We start from the raw sequence: 21,909 nt of genomic DNA, 5'->3' as shown, positions 1-21,909 counted from the left end.
ATTGTTATGGAAATGAAATAATACAGCTAGAGGGATCAGAAATGTCAGAGTGAGGGGACAAGGGCACGTTGCAATTTTACATAAAGTGGTTAATGTAGGCCTCATTAAAAAGGTAGCTTTGAAACTTGAGATGAAAGAGGTGAGGTAGTTAGCCATGTAGGTTCCTGGGAAAAGACTGTTCCACCCAAGGGCAATAGCAAAGTCCTCTAGTCATGCCTAGCATCTTCAAAGAACAATAATAGGAGAGTGTGCCTGGAGCAGTGTGAGTGAGGGGAAGAATGGTATGAGACAGATGAAAAGAAATGGTGAGGCCAGATAATGTACAGACCTGCAAGCCATTTTAAAGACTTGAGCTTTTATTCTTAGTAAAATTGGGTAGTCTCTGTAGGGTTTTAAGCAGAGGAGTGACACAATCTAACCAATGTTTAAAGGATTTGTCTCGCTACTCTGTTGAGAATTCAGTGTAGAAGCCAAGGTTAGGAGCAGAGTATTGGTTAATAAGCTAATAGAACAAGGTTAGTAGCAGTGGAGGTAGTGAGTGGATGGCCTGAATATATTTTGAAGATTGAGTCAAGAGGATTTCCTAAGTTACTGGACATACGGTATGAGAGAAAGAGCAGAATCAAAGATGACTCTTGGGTTTTGGGGTCTGAGCACCTGGAAAGAGAGGTTGCCATCAACTTAGACAAGGAAAACTCTAGGTAGATCAGGTTTAGATGAGAAGATCAGGAATTAAATTTTAGTCGTGTTATGTTTGAGGTGTCAAATCTTCATTTAGATGCTATTGAATAACCAGTGGATGTATGTTAAGGAGGGGTATAGAAGTTGTACCTTTGGGAGTTATTAACATATGGATAGTATTTAAAGAAATTAATAAGATTGCCTAAGATCTTCTAAGTAATGAATGCAGATAGAAAAGAAAACAAAAACTGGATCCTGAGGCCTTTTAACATTAAGAAGTCAGGAAGAAAAGATAAAATCAAAAAAGAAAAGACTGGGGAAACAAAAAAAGGAAGGAAGAAAAGCAAGAGAATGGAGTGTTCTGGAAGCCAAGTAAAGAATATGTTTAAAGGAATTAGGAGTGGTCATCTGTGTTGAGGGCTGGTGAAATGTCAAGTAAGGTAAGGACGGAATGTTGATCATTGATTTAGCAAAGTGGAGGTAATTGCTGTCATGAGAAGAGCAGTTTTGATGAAGTGACAGTGGCAACAACTTAATTGAAGTAGGCTTTCAAGATTGTGAAGCAAGGAATTTGGAAATCATGAATACAGACAACTCTAGAGAATTTGCTACAAAAGAGAAGAAAGAAATGGACAGAGCTGGTAGGCAAAGAGGAATGAATGAAAAGATTTATGGGGCATCTGGGTGGCTCAGTTGATTATGCATCCGACTCTTAATCTCTGCTCAGGTCATGATCTCAGAATTGTGAGTTTGAACCCAGTGTTGGGCTCCGTGCTGGGTGTGGAACCTACTTTAAAAAAAAAAATACGATTTATTTATCTTTAGCATGCTTGTTTTTATGGAATGCTGATGGAAACTATCAAATAGAAATGGAAGAAGTAATGATGTGGGAAAGAGGGAAGAATTGCTGGGGCATATCCTTGAGTCAGGAAAAGGGATTATGATCTAAGAGCTTGCCATTAAGTTACAGTCTAAACATCGTGTATGTGATAAAATTAGAGCTGTTATTAATCATTACTTTTAGATTATGCTCTGTATTTAAGAGTCTCTTATGGTTTGTCTCCCTCTCTGTTTTTATATTATTAAACTTTTCATTAATTAACTGGTTGGAGAACAGATGAAATAAATCCAAAGTACTCTCTTGAGGGGCACCATACAACCCAGAGAACAGGATACCCAAATAAAACTTTAACTAAAAATTAGGCTCCTGTTACCACAAAATAGTAATAAACAGAGATAGAACACTCATATTAAAACCAGGTATCTTACAGAGGATTCATTACAAATTATGGCTTCATAGTTAAATACAGATAATGAAAATTGACTTGTCTTTTTAAATGAAAAAACTTTACTTTGTTTTCTTTCTCTTAAAGGTGTAGCTAGTTTGAACCAGAGTGCACTGAGCCGTCCAATGCAAAGGAAACTGGTGACACTCGTAAACTGTCAGCTGGTGGAGGAAGAAGGTCGTGTAAGAGCCATGCGAGCAGCCCGTTCGCTTGGAGAAAGAACTGTAACAGAACTAATATTACAGCACCAGAATCCCCAGCAACTGTCTGCCAACCTATGGGCTGCTGTCAGGGCTCGAGGATGCCAGTTTCTAGGGCCAGGTAGGATAGATCACTATCTTGTGTGTCTTACTGGCTGTCAAGGTTAGAGGATTCCAATTTCTAGAGAATTGGTTGAGAGTCCCCTCAACCTAACTTCACTTATACATACAAATCTTGACATAATTAAAGATAAACCAGTTTTTGTAATCATAATCTATGTATTAGTGCTATAGTATTTTAGAATACATTTCTCATTTAATCTTTCGTAGCCTTCAAAAGAAGTGACACAGATTCAATTTAACAAATTAAAAACTGAGTTAGAGAGGCCTAAGATTTTATAAGTAGTAAGTAAAAGAAAAATAAAGTTATTTATATATATGTATATACACACACATACACATATGCATACATACACACTTACAATCATTTTTTTTTAATGTTTATTTATTTTGAGAGAGAGAGCACGCAAGTGGGGGAGGGACAGAGAATGAGAAGAGAGAGAATCGCAAACTGGCTCCATGCTTCTCCCTAAGCCCGATGAGAGGCTCAATCTCAGGAACCATGAGATCATGACCTGAGCCAAAATCAAGAGTCAGATACTTAGCCGACTGAGCCATCTAGGAGCCCCATGAAAGAAACTTTTTAAATAAGTGGTATTGAGGTAACTGAATAGACATCTGGAAAAGGATTAAATTGGATATATTTCTTATATACCACATCTACTTAAATTCCAAGTAGGTCATAAATACTTGTTATTAACAAATGCATCATATAACTAATAAAAAATGTGAATGAATTTCTTTATAACTTAGTATAAGAAACATATTTTTTTACTCCAAAGCCAGAGGCAGTAACAGAAAAGACTGATACTTGGCTGTATATTTTTTAAATTACACCACAGAAACATTAGCAAAGTAAAAAAAATGAGAAACTTAGGAAAATGTATTTTATCACATATAAAAGACTAATATAACTTATATATAAGGTACTGCTGAAAACTCAGAAGATACCAGCCACCCAAATGAAATTGGCAAAAGATATGAACAGAAAATACATGAGAAAAAGGAATGTAAATGGCTCTCAAACATATAAAATATACTCAGTATTTCTCATATCAAGAGAAATATACACTAAAATTATATTGGCCATTTCTCATGTATCAGATTGGCAGAATTCAAACTTTTGACAATAAATTTTATCAGGGCTGTGGGAAAACAGGTATATACTTTCATCTGGTAGTGGTAGGAATACTAAGTGGTACACATTTTAAAGAGGTATTCGACAGTGTCTAGCAAAATCACCTATGTGCTTACCCTTTGGCCTAACAGTTCCATTTTTACAAATCTATCCCAAAGAAACAGCAAAATATACAGAATGCATACTTATAAAGCACTATCTGTAACAACAAACATCTCCCCACTGAAAAGGCTTAGAAGCAATGAATAGCCATAGCAACCAGATTATGACTCTTAATAAATACCATTGCCCACTAAAAAGAAGCAGGGGTCTTTGGATAAATGCCATTTCCAGTTCTAGGATAGAAAAGTACAAGTGGAGTGTGGGAATTCTTGAGCTACAAAGCAAAACTATTAAAGATCATGGGCATCTTGTCAAAAGGTCATAGTATATTTGAAGGGGCTCCCACTGGACATGAGTGGCACAGTTGGAACATCAAAATGAATAATGACTACAATAGACTGAAACATAAAATATAAAAATCCATGATTTTGTAAAGATAGTACAGGAAAAATTAGTTATCTTTGTCACTTGCTAAATAATGCCAACACATTATTCTAGAAATTAGAAAAGGATAAAATAAGTCAAGCATGTTTTTTCTGCCTCTCCTTCACAAACTGTTCTCAACGACAGTTTCTTAGCGTGTTGGGTATAGATTTCTCTTTTGGCAGAATTCCAGCTAATAAATTAATAAAAAATCATCAGAATTAGAAAAATCACACATTTACAACCTCAAGTGAATTAATGGGTCTAGGCAAGAATTATTAGTAGGTGTTAAACCAATAGATGAAAGATTGCTGGGGAAATTTACAATAGATGGATGAGCTTGAACCCACTGATCAACCTTACCATTACTAAAAGTGAGACAACTAGGTCTTAAGTATCTTCTGGTGTAATGTCTGGAATAACAAGTATGCTTGGCAGAAAAAGAAACAAAACCTCAAAGAACAAAAACTCATTCTGAATCTAATCAAGCCCATAGTTTACAGGCAATAAGGAAGATAAATGAATATATTTAGAAACACTACAAAATTAGCTAAATCAAGAATATGGGGAATTGTTTAGAAAAATGATTGTTTCTTCAAAAAATAACTGAATTTTCTCTTGAATTGAAGGGTGGAGGGTGGTGGGGAACAAGTGTAGATTTATTTTTAAAGCCTAAAGGCATATTAACCAAAAGCAGTGTATGGACCTTATTTGGATACTTACTCAAAGAGATCAAGTATAAGAAGAAATTTTGAAGTCCTTACATGTTAGAAATATATAATGGATTATTTAAGGGTGAAATGCCATGTCTGGGATTTACTTCAAAACACTCCAGCCAAAACAAACTAGAAAAGTGGGTAAGAACTGGCAACAGCTATATTATGGGTTCATGTTGTTTCTACTGTTGTGTATGTTTAAAATTTTCCATAATACAAAGTTCAATTGAAAAATAATTTTTAAAATCAACATTTGTATGTAATTTAAGAAGGCTGCCTTTGGATATTTCCTCATATTTATTTACCTTACCCAAGAAGCATTAGACTAGGTTATCAAGTATCCTTTGTTCTACAACGCAACAACAAAAAGACAACACGATGTAAAAAAAAGTGGATCAAGGGCTTGAATAGACATTTCCCCAAAGAAGATATGCAGATGGCCTTTAAAAAACACATGAGGGGACACCTGGATGGCTGTCGATTAAGCGTCTGACTTTGGCTCAGGTCATGATTTTGTGGTTCTTGAGTTTGAGCCCCACATTGGTCTCTGTGCAGACAGCTCAGAACCTGGAGCCTTCTTCAGATTCTGTGTCTCCCTCTCTCTTTGCCCGTCCCCCACTCATTCTCTGTCTCACTCTCTAAATCAATAAACACACAAAATTTTTTTTTTAATGGTTAATTTTCTATTACATAAACTTTGCCTCAAATTTTTAAAAAAAGGTACAGTTTTGCTGCTAACTAGTTGTGAACCTTGACACCAGTGCCTCACTTGGAAAAGGAGGGGTTTCAATTTTAATCCAGATTCTAGATGATCTCTCAGCTCTGAAGTCCCACTGTTTTAGTTGAGAACCAATGCATTTTTAATTTTTAATTTTGAAATGATTTCAGATTTACCTTAAAGTTGCAAGAATAGTGCAGAGAATTCCTGTATACTCCTTATCCATATTCATTAATTTTTATTACTTTGTTACGTTTATTATATTACTTGCTCTTTTACTCTTTTCTGAGCCATTTGAGAAAAGCTTATATATTTCAGTGCCCCTTTATCCCTTAATATTTCAATGTATTTCCTAAAAATAAGGATACCATCTTAAACAGTAACAGTACCTTCATCAAATTTAGAGAATTTAAGTTACATACCATACTACAATGTAGTTCACATTCCAGTTTTTTCAATTATTCCAAAAATGTCTTTAATGGAATTTATTTTCTTTCAGAATGTTATCACTTACTGTATTTGTCATCTCTTTTTAGTCTTTAATCTGGAACCATTCTTTAGCCTTTCTTTGTCTGATGTTAGTATTCTTTCTTTTTTTTATGTTTATTTTTGAGAGAGGGAAAGAGCGTACATACATGGGGGAGGGGCAGAGAGAGAAGGAGACACAGAATCCCAAGCAGTCTCTATGCTCTGTGCTGTCAGCACAGAGCTTGACATGGGGCTCGAACCCCTGAGCCATGAGATCATGCCCTGAGCCCGTCAGATGCTTAACCAGCTGAGCCACCCAGGTGCCCCTAATGTCGGTATTCTTGAAGAATACAGGCAGTTATTTTATTAAAAATTCCTTAATTTGAGTTTGTCTGATGTTCCCTCATGATTAGATTCAGATTATACTATGTTCATCCCTGGCTGGAAAACAACTCAATGCCTTCTTTAGATATTGCATCCAGAGGTTAATATCACTTTAAAATTATATACAAAATTGTTTTGACAGGCAAAGTTAACAGTCTCATGCATTAAATAAAAATTACCGTTTATCATGAGACTCCTATATTTCCTTTACCTTTTGTTTAATATGTCAGAGTATTTCCGTGTATTTTGTAAATGAGGATTTTTTTCTTTGCGCTGTAACATTATCATTATCTAGTTGATTATTAAATACCAACAGAAAATACATTTTAAGTTCTGTTGACTTGTGTTCCAAATGGTTGGTCAGTAGAAATTATATTTTGTTTGATTACTTATTAAGTAAACTGTATTTTTGTATGTGGGATGTCTTCTTTTTGTACTAATGAAATACAGACTGTGGGTAATGGAGACTGCCATGAACTAATACCCTGATAAGTCTGACAGACATGCGGGTTTTCTCACTTAGCATGAATTCATGTTCCTTACTTCTAGCTATGCAAGAAGAGGCCTTGAAGCTGGTGTTGCTCGCATTAGAAGATGGTTCTGCTCTCTCAAGGAAAGTACTGGTACTTTTTGTTGTTCAAAGACTAGAACCAAGATTTCCTCAGGCATCTAAAACAAGTATTGGTCATGTTGTGCAACTACTGTATCGAGCTTCATGTTTCAAAGTAAGTAGCAAGCAACCGTCTAGACGTTACATGCCTTTGTGTGAGACAGAGGCTTTCTAGAATGGTCTAGAGGCTCCAGAAATGCAGAATGCTAACAAAAGTTAAAAGGAAACTTTGTTTTCCTTCTGCACCGTTTGTGTCTGTGATACTACCTTTTGGGAATAAACATATGTGAAGTTGTCAGTAACACAAAACAGAGCATAGGGAAATAGTGTGGTAAACTTGATTCTTGCGATAGTGAAAGTAGACTAAAGAAGCCTTAGTCAAATGAATTTACCATCTTAAAAGGGAAAACTACATAGCAGTGCATAAAAGTTGGTAAATGTGTCAACTTCCCATTATTTTATTCCCTGTTGTGGTTAGATTATGACCTTTAATCTGAAGATGGCCTATAATGTTGCCTTCAGGACAAGAGAGTGAAACGTTGAGTTACTTGCCCCACTCTGCATTTAGGTGGTGTGATTTTTGTGTGTTTTGTTTTGTTTTGGTTGAGAAGACAGAAGAACCCCCGAGATATTTAGAAATGTAGTTCATTGTCTTACAAACTTTAGGTGGTTACAGGTACCAAGAGAAGTGGAAAGTAGGCTGAATCGTTAAAAGTTTCTGTGTGTTACAAGAGAATAGGTTGCTGGCTGGCTCTTGAGAAAAGCCCAAAGACTTGGAACTGGAAAGGCCCAATGGCTTCTATAAAAGTAAAACATCAAAATTTGAAGCCAAAGCTTATTTAGGCTATTTTGCTGGTTTTAATAGCCCAAGAGTGAAAACAGTAGAGATAGAAAAAAATTTTTTGGAAGACTGCTTAGTTTGAAATAGCAAGTAATTGCTGATAAAAATATGTTCAAATGAACTCACTTAGCTCCACTAATGAGGCTTGGACACTGTCTGCCTGATAGTTACAGTGCTTGATTTTGTGCCCTTAGAGTAACAATAGAAATGAATCTCTGGTTCCTCAAACATTATGCTTTTGGCTAAGCAACCAAATTACAGAGATCATTTGTCATCCTGAAGTGACTGACTAGGTTCTCACACTCTATTCCCGATTTAATGCGTTTTATTTTGTTTTTTCCTCATAGGTATTATGCGGATTTGTGGTATATGACAGTCCTACATCTACAATTGCTGCTAATATCTGACATTTGAATAACACTACTGTAGAAAGTGATTTCAATTTTATTCCTTATCTCACCTCACTGCCCTGTAGTTTAGCATGTTAAAGCAGTGTTTGACTTAATTAAAGGGTGTCTTGCTGACTTAACTGCCAAAAGACCTCTCTTGGGTGTCATTTACTCTAGTAAAGTCACCATTGTCAAAGGTCTTTCCTGATTTTATAGGCTTAGAGATGTGAATTTTGTGGATGCATACAGTAGATTCTTTCCTCAGAAACAGAACCACCCTAACCAAGGTCAAATACAATAGATGATGAGTTTTATTAATTTGTAATAAGAAGTGCAACTCTTACGTGACTTAAGTGATCGTGTTGTAGATATTGTCCTGCAGAAGAGTATCAAACCTTTGCTTCCTTAGCATGGAATCAGAACAAGGGGAGTTAATGATTCTAATGTTTGATGCAGTGGTTTCCACCTGAAGATACCCATCAGAATTATCTATGGAGTTTTTAAAAGTATACCATCCCCAGATACTCTGATGTGGTATATTTGATGTGGGATTTGAACATTCATAGATACTTTTTAATTATGTGGTCTTCCAAGTCAGGAATTGTGATTACCTGAAATTGTGGTTTTTAATGCTTCCCAGGTGATTTTGATGCATGTTAGTAAGAACTTTAATAGGACCAGGCTCTATTAGCCACCCGTGTCCCTCTTTACTATTCAAATGGATAGAAGCTTTTGCTGCCTAAGAGGCACCCTGTAGCCTACATGGGATTTGGAAGAGTACTAGCATCCTCTGGTTCTTGGGTTTCTTTTTCTATTTTTTAGGTTGGTAATTCTTTTGTTTCCTTAGTGTTTCTTTAAGTAGGGTTGGGTAGAATATAGATTTTTGTGACTTCTAAGTTATATACTCTATTATACCTAGATTGTGTTGATTAGAATTTTGGGTGTCTCAGACTAATCTATAATGTATTTATATATTCCCACAGAGAATTGTGAACTGATGCTATTAACTCTCAGATGGTAACTTAATTTTCCCATCTTCATGTTCTTGGGGTCATATTATTGCTGCCTCATGTGCTAGCATAGCAATAGAAATAACCAGTAAGGTGATCTGGGGATATTTTCATTTTACCAGTGACAAAATCATGATTTTGAACAGTTTGTTTTGTTCAATCTGAGTTTCACAATCTGTACCAGTTCTGGGTCTTCTGAATCCTAGCCAAGTTTCAAATTTCATTGTGCAAGTTTTAGATAAATGTGTATCATTTATTATAGAAATTGTCTAGTCATATACCTGCATGTTTGGATAATTAGTTTCAGTAGGATTATGAAACTCTGTAAACTTTTGAACTAATGTTTTTTAAATCACTTAAGTCAGGTATAAATTAAAGCTGTATAAATACCCTAGTGATCATTTTTGTGGTGATAGAAGATTTCTAATATATGTGTACCCGTTGGCTGGACTGAATTGTCACTTGTCTGCTTAAAAGCCTTCCATGGCTTCCCATTCCCTTCAGGATAATATACAAATTTCTCACTGTATTTTATAAGACCCTCTGTGATTCTTCTCCAGCCTGTATCTTAGCCCTTAATTCTCTGTGCTCTTTCATTTTTCTGTTTCACCACTTGCTATCATTCTAGGATTCTGTTTCTCAAGTGGAAGCTTCTATTCATTCTTCAAGACTCATTTCATGCAGCCTTCAAGTCGGGGAAACCTTTTCTGTTGCCCCTTCCTTCTCCCACCAGATTGAATTGCCTTTCCTTTGTGTTGCCATAGAGCATTATAATAGCGCTTATATTATAATTTTCTGTTTACAAGTGTCTTCTCTATCTGCTGCTCATCTCATTGAAGGAAGGCAAAACTATGTACTAGATTATGCAAGTTCTGCTTTGTTCCAAAAAGAATTTGTGATAAGGACATTATCTTCTTTGAACTTTCTTTTATGTAGTATATGATATATAGTAGGTACCCCTCAACTCAAGCCCTCCCCCAAAAAGAATTGATTGGAGAAGAGGGGAGAGCAGACCAATTCTGACAGGTTTTTTTTTCCTCCTTGTTATTTTTTAGGTTACCAAAAGGGATGAAGACTCTTCCTTGATGCAGCTAAAGGAGGAATTTCGGAGTTATGAAGCATTACGCAGAGAACATGATGCTCAAATTGTTCACATTGCTATGGAAGCAGGACTCCGCATTTCACCTGAGCAGTGGTCCTCACTTCTGTATGGTGACTTGGCACATAAATCACACATGCAGTCTATCATTGATAAGGTTTGTGAAATTAGCGATGCTTGTTTTAGATCATTGCTGTTCCATTGAAGAGCATTGCAATCTTCTGAAGGGAGTGAAGAGACAACTAGTTAAGAGATTTGTATGTTTTTAAATATTAGGCTTTTTTTTTTTTTTAAGTCTATTTATTTTGAGAGAGAGAGAGAGAGAGAGCGCGCGCATGTGCACAAACACGTGTGGGGAGGGGCAGAGAGAGAGAATCCCAAGCAGGCTCCACACTGTCAGCGTGTAGCCCAGCTCCAGGCTTGAACTCACGAACTGTGAGACGATGATCTGAGTCAAAATCAAGAGTTGGATGCTTAACCAACTGAGCTACCCAGGCACCTCAAACATGAGCTCTTTAAATTATTTTATCTTTATTTCTTTTTACAGTGTTTTTAACCTTCAGAATAAACCAAGGAAGGCTATAGGGAACCAAATACGGGATATTAACATAAAAGAAGCTGACTTACATAGTTTGTTATTTGCCTGTATTCTGACCCCAGAGAGCTAATACAGCTTATAAATAAGTTTTCTAAGTGTCTAATGATGAAGTTCATAGGGCAGATTCTGAGGTGAAAATTTCATTCATCACTGATACTCCTACTATGGAATCTGAAGACACTTGAAAACCTGTTTAGTATGTTGGCTAAAAGAAGCATTCAGATATAAATGTGTCATAAGAACCACAGTAAAAGCCATTCTGTTTTCTGTTTGTTAGCTGCAGTCTCCAGAATCATTTGCAAAGAGTGTCCAGGAATTGACAATTGTTTTGCAACGAACAGGTGACCCAGCTAACTTAAATAGACTGAGGCCTCATTTAGAGCTTCTTGCAAACATAGACCCTAATCCAGGTATGTGGAAAAATACCCAATTGCTTATACTTTTACTACCTTTGAGGTAAACAACACAAAAGAATTACTGCTAACAAAATCTCCCTCATTCCCTTGGTGGCTTTTTGTAGATGCTGTTTCACCAACTTGGGAGCAGCTAGAAAATGCAATGGTAGCTGTTAAAACAGTGGTTCATGGCCTTGTGGACTTCATACAAAATTATAGTAGAAAAGGCCATGAGACACCTCAGGTAAGCATCTTCATTGCACTTCTGATTGCTTTTATCTCTAATAGAGGTTCATCCTGAACAACTTGAACAAGGTTAATAGACTTCTTATGTGACTCCTATCTCTGTTCTTTTGGGAGAAACTCAAGTTTTAGTACATCTGATAAGTAGTTAATAGCATAGCACCCAAATGTTTTTGACCAAGTATAGATTATTGATTTCTTCTAGGCATTTTGTTTCTTTTCTAATGTAGGGAAATTGTCACTTTTTTCTCCATTGCTCTCGTATGAATGAGTTTCTATTTGTAAATATGTGGAATTTGAATTTTTAAAATATTTGCAGTGTACATGAGAAGGAGTTTATGTTTAAAGTAGAATCTCTTTTATTCTAATAATGATGTCCATTTATTACGTTACTGTGAGTCATTTCCTATGTTATTTTACATACATTATTTCTAATCCTCACAGCAAGATAATTGCTGTTCCCAAGCTGAAATTTAAAGAGATTAAATAACATATCTAAGGTCATGGTGGCAGTAAGTGACAGAGCTGAGATCAGATCTACTCCAAAGTGATCTTTCCACTCTTCTAGCCTTATTCTACTAGAAAACATTATAATATTCAAATGTTAACTGGAAGAGAAATGTTTTCTCTTTTTATTTATTTATTAAAAAAATTTTTTTAATGTTTATTTATTTTTGAGAGACAGAGAGAGACAGCATGAGCAAGGGAGGGGCAGAGAGAGAGGGAGACACAGAATCCGAAGCAGGCTCCAGGCTCTGAGCTGTCAGCACAGAGCCTGATGTGGGGCTTGAATCCACGAACCATGATATCTTGACCTGAGCCAAAGTCAGACGCTTAACTGACTGAGCCACCCACGCACTCCTGTCTTTTTTTTTTTTTTTAACTTTATTTGTTTTTGAGAGAGCAAGAGAGAGTGTTTGTTTGTGTAGGGGAGGGACCGAAAGAGAGAGAATCCCAAGTAGTCTCTGCTCTGTCAGCACAGAGCCCAATGTGGGGCTCCATCCTACGAACTGTGAGATCATAACCTGAGCTGAAATCAAGAGTCGGGACACTTAACCAACTAAGCCACCTAGGCACCCCAATAAATGTTTTATCTTATTAAGGTCACAGAAATAACAACGGTATCTGAAATTTTGATGCAACTATAGCAGATATGATGGGGTTTTTATACTTTTCCACATTGTTTTTGTGAACTTAAGCAGCTTCAAGAGTAAGAAGAGTGTTGTACTCTCAAGCTGACAAATAAATTGGTTTCATAAATGTTCACTCTTAGGGGAAATTGTATTCTATCTTTCTTGGGAAAGTTTAAGTGGACAAAGCTTATGGCTTTTTTTATTTTTTTTTTAAGATTTATTTATTTATTTTGAAGGTGGGTGGGGGGGGCAGAGAGAGAGGAAGAAAGAATCCCAAGCAAGCTCTGTGTGGCTCAAACTCACGACCTGTGAGGTCATAACCCAAGCAAAGTCAAGAGTCAACGCTTAACTGACTGAGCCACCCAGGTGCCCTGCTTTTTAAATTATTTTGTATCATAATTTTAAAACAGCAATCAATCTATGAGAAAATCTTTTATTTTTGTGGTCATTGTGTTGTCTGACAAATAAATAGACATAACATCTGAACCAGTTTCAGATAATCCTCAGAAGGAATGTCTGAAATACCAATTTAAAGTTACACTGTGTAATATGTAACAGGAAATGGTGGAATGGCAGTTGTTTCAGCACAAGAATTACTTTTCTGATGTGATAAAGAATTAAAGGCGGTAATCATAAAATTCTGAAGTCCCAAGAGTCCTCACTTTTTCACACACCGATTTTCTGTTTTGTAGCCTCAGCCAAACAGCAAATACAAGACTAGCATGTGCCGAGATCTGCGTCAGCAAGGAGGGTGTCCCCGAGGAACAAATTGTACTTTTGCCCATTCTCAGGAAGAGCTTGAAAAGTAAGTTACGAGAATTCTTTTTCATATAGGTTTAATTTTGGGTCATTATGAAAGTGTTTTATGTAGTCTCAAAGTTTCTGGTGAGTTTAAAAAATGTGATTAAGTTCACATTGTAGACTTCTTTATATTGCAAGATAATCTTTTCTTTTGAAACTATAGCGTCTTGCTTCTGGAAGCAAGATTAGCATAAATGACTTAGAACCTTATTTAAGGATCATACTTTTAATAACCATTATATAGCTGGAATCCATGTTTTTGCTAAGCACCTGTGCAGAAGTACCCTATGTACAATCTTATTTGCTCAGTTTCAATTGATGATAACAGCAAAATCCCAGGTAAAACCGTACTGCAGATACATTTTCTTTTTATGACTTTTGGTCTTCTTAATGTTCTTTTTTCTGCATCTTTTCTCCTCTGGGTAATCCTTTCTGTGTCCATTTACTCCACACATAGAAGTAAATCAATATAAGCTATATTACATATTGTCCAAGTTTTTGTTGTTTTTTAACCAAACATTCATCATTGAGATCTTGCCAAAAAATTGATTCCCGCCTTTCTATTGAATAACTGGCCTGTGTATCAACTCTTAATGGACATCTCCCTTTTGTTTTTAGACACTTTATTTTTTTTATTTTTTATTTTTTTAAGTAGGCTTCACACCCAGCGAGGAGCCCAACATGAGGCTTGAACTCATGACCGTGAGATCAAGACCTGAGCTGAGATCAAGAGCCAGACGTTAAACAGACTGAGCCACTCAGGCACCCTGTTTTTACACTTTAAACTTAAGTTGAACTAATTTTCTCCTCCCATACATCCTCTCCCACTTTCCATTCTGCTCTCCTCCAGTGTACCCTGTCCAGCCAGTTACATATACCATGTTAAAGGAATCGTCTTTGTTACCTTTCCCTCACCTGCTTGTCTGAGTCACCAAGGTAGTTCAGTATGTTTGTTTCTGAACTCTTCTTTCCAGCCTTACAGTCCAAGCTATCGTCCCTTTTCTCAATCCACCATTGCCTCCTAGTCTTACAGTTATTATTGCCACCCCACTCCCATTATTCCCCACAAAACGGAGAATTTTATGCATAAGGCTCATTGCAGATAATGAGAACAGGTAGTTTCTCAATTACTCTGTGGATAAAGTTATAAAATCTAGATTGTGGATCCTGGATCATCTGTGTGCCTACCTTTCTGATCTCATCACACAGTGCTCCTGAATTGTATTCTATGCTCAGGCCACACTTCTCTTCTGTCAGTGCCTGGAATGCACCATGCTCTTCTACATAATGCTCTTCCTTCTGGCCTTGCCTTTGGAGCTTCTCTTTTGCCTACCTTACTCTTCACTTATTCAGGGGGATCCTCCCCTGACAAAGGTTCCTCTTTGTCATACCAATCAAAATTATGATTAACTTACGATAAATTTTAGTGGATGGCAGACTTTTATGTAAAGGTCCAGATAGTAAATATTTTCAGTTTGGTGGATCACATGGTGATCTGTGTCACAGTCACTCAATTCTGCCATTGTAGCAAAAAAGCGACCATTGTGCATAAAATTGGCATGGGTGTATACTTTATTTACAACAAACAGGCAACTTTGGCCCCTGGCCTCTATTGACTGCCTTACTGTGGAGTACCCTCCATGGACTATATTTATCTTGTTTATTACTTATTACTATTTCCTCAGTTGCTAGCACTGGACCCTGTACATAACGAGCTCCACAGCAGCAGCAATCTGATAGAAGATATGTGTGTGTGCATTAGAAAGAAGAGTAGAAACATGTGTCTCCTCTCTGTTTTTACTCCCTACGGAAGAGCCTGGAGAGGTTGCAGGGGTCCTAAGACAAAAAGATGCTGTTGCACCCAGTCTAAGCAGCTCTCTATACAGAGTTTTACATCAGGATGATTTTTGAGGCTCTAGGAAATCTATTGAGCTTGCCCATACCTGAAATAGAGCTTCTTAGCTAAAGTAGAAGTTTTTAGGGGACTTTCTTGGGAGTTGTTAGACTTAAAAAAGTCAGAGGAGGGGCACCTGGGTGGCTCAGTCACTTAAGCATCCAGCTCTTGATTTCAGCTCAGGTCATGATCTCACAGTTTGTGATTCGAGCTCCCCGTTGCTTGGGATGCTCTCTTTCCATCTTTCTCTTCCCCTTCCCACTCGCATGTGCTCTCTCTGTCTCTCAAAAATAAATATTTAAAAAAAAGAAATAAAGAAAAGTTTATTTAAAAAAAAAGTCAGAAACTGTGATTTCATTGCCTTGCCACCCATAACTGGTGTCCCATCTGAAAATCCATTTTACCTCCTGTACCTTCAAGCTGGCTTTCTACTCTCCATCTCTTGTGCCTACTTTACAATTTTATTATCTCTTGACTGAAATTATATTAGTAGTAAAAAAAAATAATAGCCAAATTAATTGGTCACATTTTTGTGTAATGCTGTTTTTAGTGCTTCACGTGTGTTTACCTAGTTTATCAATTTTAGTTCTCTACTGGCCTTTTACCTGGCATCTCCTTATGTTCAACCTATTTCATTGCTACCAAGATTTTCTCTTGCAAATAATTGTCTGATCATGTCCACGTCTGCTTTAAATTCTTAATTGGTTCCTCAGTATAGCAAAGGATCTAGTCCTAATCTAGCTTTGTAGCCTTACTCCACCTTTTGCAGTCTTTATTTTTTTAAGCTACATCTAGTTAATCACTGTTTACTACTGCACAAATTCTTGCATTCTTCTTTCCCTTGCACGTGTTTTTCCCTTTATCATATGCTTATCTCTTTTCTGTTTGGAGAGCTTCTAGTCATACTCAGAGGTCCTCTTCCTTCTGAGGACTTCTCTGACTTCCAAGCCAGTGTTAGTTGCTTCCTTCACTGTGCTGTTGTAGTGCTCTATACATAGTCACTGTATAATGTCAGTTCTCTTGTCATATTGCAGTTATTTATTTGCACGTGTGTATTTTAACTGGACTTCATTTATCTTATGAGTAATTCATCTTGATATTTTTTGCACATAGCAAGTGTCTGATATGTAAATTCAGTATATTTATGTTGAAAGGACAAATAATCTACAATTCATATTTCTAGCTGGCTTCACATTCTCTGTTGCTGTTTGAAAAAAGAAGAGAAAAAAACAGGATGATACAAAGGATTAAGAAAGTGAGATGTCACTATCCTATTGGTTAAAAAATACATGTTGCTATGTATCTCTGAGCTTTTTGAGGGTGGAACCTTTGTCTTAGTTCACATAATACACCAGGAGCTCTGCAAACATTTGTTTTACTTAAATTAATTTTACTCCAGCCTGCTTTCTCTACTGTGCATTTCTCTAACCAAACTAAATGTAAATGCCCAGCAGTCTCTCCTAAAGTAAATATTTAGGTGACTGTATTTGAGAATGTAGAGTATTAGAATCCTATTTCTAAGAATTGGCTGCATTCTGGAGAATAACAGAAGCCTAGAATCAATCAGCTCAGCAAACATAAAAATGATTGCTAAGTGCTGGGTACTTTTTTGAGGTGCTTCTAGTGAGGAAAGAGGCACGGTAAACACGTAAACACAATTTCAGTTAGTGATACAATGCTATAAAGTCTGAGGTGGAAATGAGCTTGGCAGGCTTGGGAACTAGAAGCAAGACCAGTGTGTCTGGAAGATGGAGAATGATAGGGATGACAAAAGATAAGGCTAGAGAGGCAGGCCACATCACACTGGCTTTGATGACCATGGCGAGGAATTTGGAAGACATAACAGGGTTTTATTCAAATGCAACGATGAGATTTTTTAATCTTACATATTTATTTCAGTAAGCTGTATGCCCAGCATGGGGCTGGAACTCACAACCCTGAGATTAAGAGTCTCATGCTCCAACGACTGAGCCAGTCAGGCATCCCACAACAATGAGATTTTAACTTTCTCTTAGAAATGTCACCCTAGAGTCTGCATGGCTCGAGACCAATGAAATACTATAGTGGTTCAGGTACAAGATTGGTAGCTTGGTACTACAACTATAGTAATGGAAATGATGAAAAGTGGTCAGATTGGGATATATATTTGACGAACTGATAGGTTGAATGTGGACTATAAAGAAAAGAATCAAGAATGACTCCAGGGTTTGGGATCTGTATAACCAAGTAGTGTTTTAACTTAGATGGGAAATGCTTTTGGAGGTAGAAAATCAGTGGTTAGTTCTTCTCTTGGCCATATGAAGTCAGAGGCTTACTCCCTGTTCACGCAACAAATATTTATTGAACACACAGTGTGCACCAGGCACTGTATTATATGCTGAAGATAGAGAGGTCAGTCAGAAAGGCAAAAATCCTTGCTCTCATGGGGCTTACTTTGTTGTAGAGAGAAGATTGACATACAGCAAATAAATACAAAATATAATATCTGGTACTGATTGGTGCTATGAAGAAAAATAACACAAGGTATGGAGAAAGAATGGTTGGGAAAGGGGAGATATTTTAGATGAGGTTGTCTGGGAAGGGATATCAGAGGATATGGCATGTAAGCAGACACCTGAATGAAGTGATGGTGCACTAGAATAAAAAAGATCATTATAGGAGTGAAGTCTTTGGAAAGGCAGATATGCTTGGGACCTGGGGCACAAGTGGAGAGATTGGACCTCGTTAGAACCCCAGTGGCAGGATTGACCTGAGTTAAGAGCAGGAGCTCTTCATCTCTTTTTAGGAGGAGGATGTAGTTACAGGTCAGGAAGCTTCCTGGAATTGGTGGTGAAAGAAGTAAGTCTCCTCTGGCTTCATCTGTTTTGTCTGTCAAGTGGGAGGCAATGTCATCAGCAGTGGAGGTAGAAAGGATGTTAGAGATGGGAAAGGGAATTTAGTAGAGAAGTGTGTTAGTGTATTGCTTGGCCATTTTAAATAATTGATCAGAATTTTGAAGAGAGTCTAGAGAGCATGATAGCATGGTTTTTCTCCACCAATGTTCAGCTGCCTGGAAGCAGGCACAGAGTAAGAGAATATGTGAAGAACTGGATTAGGGTTTTACCAGGAGTTCAACACAGGGAGTGGGCCAAGGGAGTTGAAGTATTTATAAAGGAGGGACAAATGGTGGATAGTGGATTCTAAGCTGAGTAAGGCAGGGAGTGAAGACTTGACGGAGCTCAAAAGGTGATTTTAAAAGAATAAGGAAGTAATTGGCATTTTCAAATGTGAGGTCTGAATTTGAAGTCCAAGTCTTTAGCTGCCTAGATGCTAGGAGCCCAGTATGTACTGCTACTTGCCACATATTTTACCTCCTTTAGTTAAGGTTTTACTTCTTACAACTCCTTATCTTTTAAGGTACTTGCAATTAAAATTTTATTTTTTGCCTGCCAGAGTAATCTTAAAGGTAGCTGAGATTTGTCCTTTGAGGATGGAAAGCAAAGAGCAGCTGGCTATTTTGTATAAGAACCTTTGAGGTGAAAAATGAAGAGCAGGTTTCAGAGAGCATGTTGAGGAAAACACAGGCCCCTCCATGCCAGCAAAATGCCTTTCTAAAATATAGGTCTACTCATACCCGTCCTTCTTAAAGAAATAATCAGTGGCCAGATCAATGAAACCAGAAGCTGGTTCTTTGAAAGAATTGACAAAAATGATAAAGATGTAGCCAGTTTGATCAGAAAGAAAAAGGAAAGGACCCAAATAAATCAAGGATAAAAGACAAAAGATCACAACCAGCACAGCAGAAATAAAAACAATACTAAGACAATATTATGAGCAATTATTTGCCAATAAAATGGGCAATCTGGAAGAAATGGACAAATTCCTAGAAACATATAAACTACCAAAACTGAAACAGGAAGAAATAGAAAATTTGAACAGACCCATAACCAGTAAAGAAATCGACTTAGTAATCAAAAGTCTTCCAAAAAACAGCAGTCCAGGGCCAGATGGCTTTCCAGGGGAATTCTACCAAATATTTAAGGAAGAGTTAACACCTATTCTCTTGAAGCTGTTCCAAAAAAATAGAAATGGAAGGAAAACTCCCAAACTCTTTTTATGAAGCCAGCATTACCTTGGTTCTGAAACCAAAGTCCCCACTAAAAAGAAAAGTATAGACGAATTTCCCTGATGAACATGGATACAGAAGTCCTCAACAAGATACTAGCCAACTGGATCCAAGAATACATGAAAAAAATTACTCACCCTGATCAAGTGGGATTTATACCTGGGATGCAGGACTGGTTCAACATCCACAAAGCAATCAGTGTGATTCATCACATCAATAAAAGAAAGGACAAGAACCACATGATCCTCTCAATAGATGCAGAGAAAGCATTTGACAAAATACAGCATCCTTTCTTGATAAAAGACCTCAAGAAAGTAGGGGTAGAAGGATCATACCTCGAGATCATAAAAGCCATATATATGAAAGACCCAACACTAATACCATCCTCAATGGGGAAAAACTGACAGCTTTACCCCAAAGGTCAGGAACAAGACAAGGATGTCCACTCTCACCACTGTTATTCAACATAATATTGGAAATCTTAGCCTCAGCAGTCAGACGATACAAAGAAATAAAAGGCATCCAAATCGGCCAGGAGGAGGTCAAACTTCCACTCTTCACAGATGACATGATACTCTATACGGAAAACCCAAAAGATTCCACCAAAACACTGCTAGAATTGATTCATAAATTCAGCAAAGTCGCAGGATATAAAATCAATGCACAGAAATCGGTTGCATTCCTATACACCAACAGTGAAGCGACAGAGAAATCAAGGAATTGATCCCATTTACAATTGTACCAATTGTATCTAGGAATAAATCTAACCAAAGAGGTGAAAAATCTATATACTGAAAACTATAGAAAGCTTATGAAAAAAATTGGAGAAGACACACACAAAAAATGGAAAAATATTCCATGCTTTTGGATAGGAAGAACAAATATTGTTAAAATATCAACACTACCCAAACCAATCTACATAGTCAGTGCAGTACCTATCAAAATAACACCAGCATTCTTCACAGAGCTAGAACAAACAATCCTAAAATTTGTATGGAACCAGAAAAGACCCCAAATCGCCAAAGCAATCTTGAAAAAGAAAATCAAAGCAGGAGGCATCACAATCCCAGACTTCAAGCTGTGTTACAAAGCTGTAATCATTAAGACAGTATGGTACTCACACAAAAACAGACACTCAGATCAGTGGAACAGAATAGAGAACCCAGAAATGGACCCACAAACATATGGCCAACTAATCTTTGACAAAGCAGAACAGAATATCCAATGGAATAAAGACAGTCTCTTCAGCAAGTGGTGCTGGGAAACCTGGATGGCGACATGCAGAAGAATGAACCTGGACCACTTTCTTACACCATACACAAAAATAAACTCAAAATGGATGAAAGACCTAAACATAAGACAGGAAGCCTTCAAAATCCTCGAGGAGAAAGCAGGCAAAAACCTCTGATCTTGGCCGCAGCAGCTTCTTACAACACGTCTCTGGGAGTAAGGGAAACAAAAGCAAAAATGAATTATTGGGACCTTATCAAAATGAAAAGCTTCTGCACAGCAAACGAAACAATCAGCAAAACAAAGTCATCCAATGGAATGGGAGAAGATATTTGCAAATGACATACCAGATAAAGGGTTAGTATCCAGGATCTATAAAGAACTTATCAAACTTAACATCCAAAAAACAATCCAGTGAAGAAATGGGCAAAAGACATGAATAGACACTCCTCCAAAGAAGATATCCAGATGGCCAACCGACACATGAAAAAATGCTCAACATCACTCATCATCAGGGAAATACAAATAAAGCCACAGTGGGATACCACCTCACACCTGTCAGAATGGCTAACAATAACTCAGGCAACAACAGATGTTGGCGAGGATGCGGAGAAAGAGGATCTCTTTTGCACTGCTGGTGGGAATGCAAACTGGTGCAGCCACTCTGGAAAACAGTATGGAGGTTCCTCAAAAAATTAAAAATAGAACTATCCTACAAGCCAGCAATTGCACTACTCGGTATTTATCCAAGAGATACAGGTGTGCTGTTTCAGAGGGGCATATGCACTCCAATGTTTATAGCAGTGCTATTGACAATAGCCAAAGTATGGAAAGAGCCCAAATGTCCACTGATGGATGAATGGATAAAGAAGATGTGGTGTGTGTGTGTGTGTGTGTGTGTGTGTAATGGGAGTATCACTTGGCAATCAAAAAGAATGAAATCTTGCCATTTGCAACTATGTGGATGGAACTAGAGGGTTTTATGCTAAGCGAAATTAGAGAAAGAAATATCATATGACTTCACTCATGTAAGAACTTTAAGATATAGAACAGATGAACATATGGGAAGGGAAGCAAAAATAATATAAAAACAAGGAGGGGGACAAGACATAAGGGACTCTTAAATACAGAGAACAGAGGGTTACTGGAGGGGTTGTGGGAGGGGGGATGGGCTAAGTGGGTAGGGGCATTAAGGAATCTACTCCTGAAATCGTTGTTGCACTATATGCTTACTAACTTGGATGTATTTAAAAATAAATAAATTAAGCAAATAAATAAATAAACAAATAAAAAGGAAAAAAAAAGTAGTCAGTCGCTCTCCAGAA

At 37.2% G+C, this 21,909-nt stretch overlaps 1 protein-coding gene and 1 non-coding gene across 4 annotated transcripts in view; both read left to right on the top strand.

Moving 5' to 3' along the window:
* The window catches only part of RC3H2 (ring finger and CCCH-type domains 2), a 52,578-nt gene that overhangs the window by 11,667 nt on the left and 19,002 nt on the right, over positions 1-21,909 (top strand). For all 3 annotated transcript variants that reach the window (XM_030294459.1, XM_030294458.1, XM_030294460.1), the window contains exons 4-9: positions 2,055-2,288; positions 6,786-6,961; positions 10,142-10,342; positions 11,061-11,193; positions 11,304-11,422; positions 13,247-13,359. In XM_030294459.1, the coding sequence (XP_030150319.1) occupies positions 2,055-2,288; positions 6,786-6,961; positions 10,142-10,342; positions 11,061-11,193; positions 11,304-11,422; positions 13,247-13,359 (976 nt within the window). The remainder of the gene's footprint in view (positions 1-2,054; positions 2,289-6,785; positions 6,962-10,141; positions 10,343-11,060; positions 11,194-11,303; positions 11,423-13,246; positions 13,360-21,909) is intronic.
* LOC115500204 lies at positions 10,864-10,974 on the top strand. Its single transcript, XR_003964449.1, has one exon. It is a non-coding gene; the product is annotated as a small nucleolar RNA SNORD90 (small nucleolar RNA).

Source organism: Lynx canadensis, chromosome D4 (assembly GCF_007474595.2).
Source record: "Lynx canadensis isolate LIC74 chromosome D4, mLynCan4.pri.v2, whole genome shotgun sequence".
Taxonomy (NCBI): Eukaryota; Metazoa; Chordata; class Mammalia; order Carnivora; family Felidae; genus Lynx; species Lynx canadensis.
This window is presented reverse-complemented; position numbering and strand designations above follow the sequence as displayed.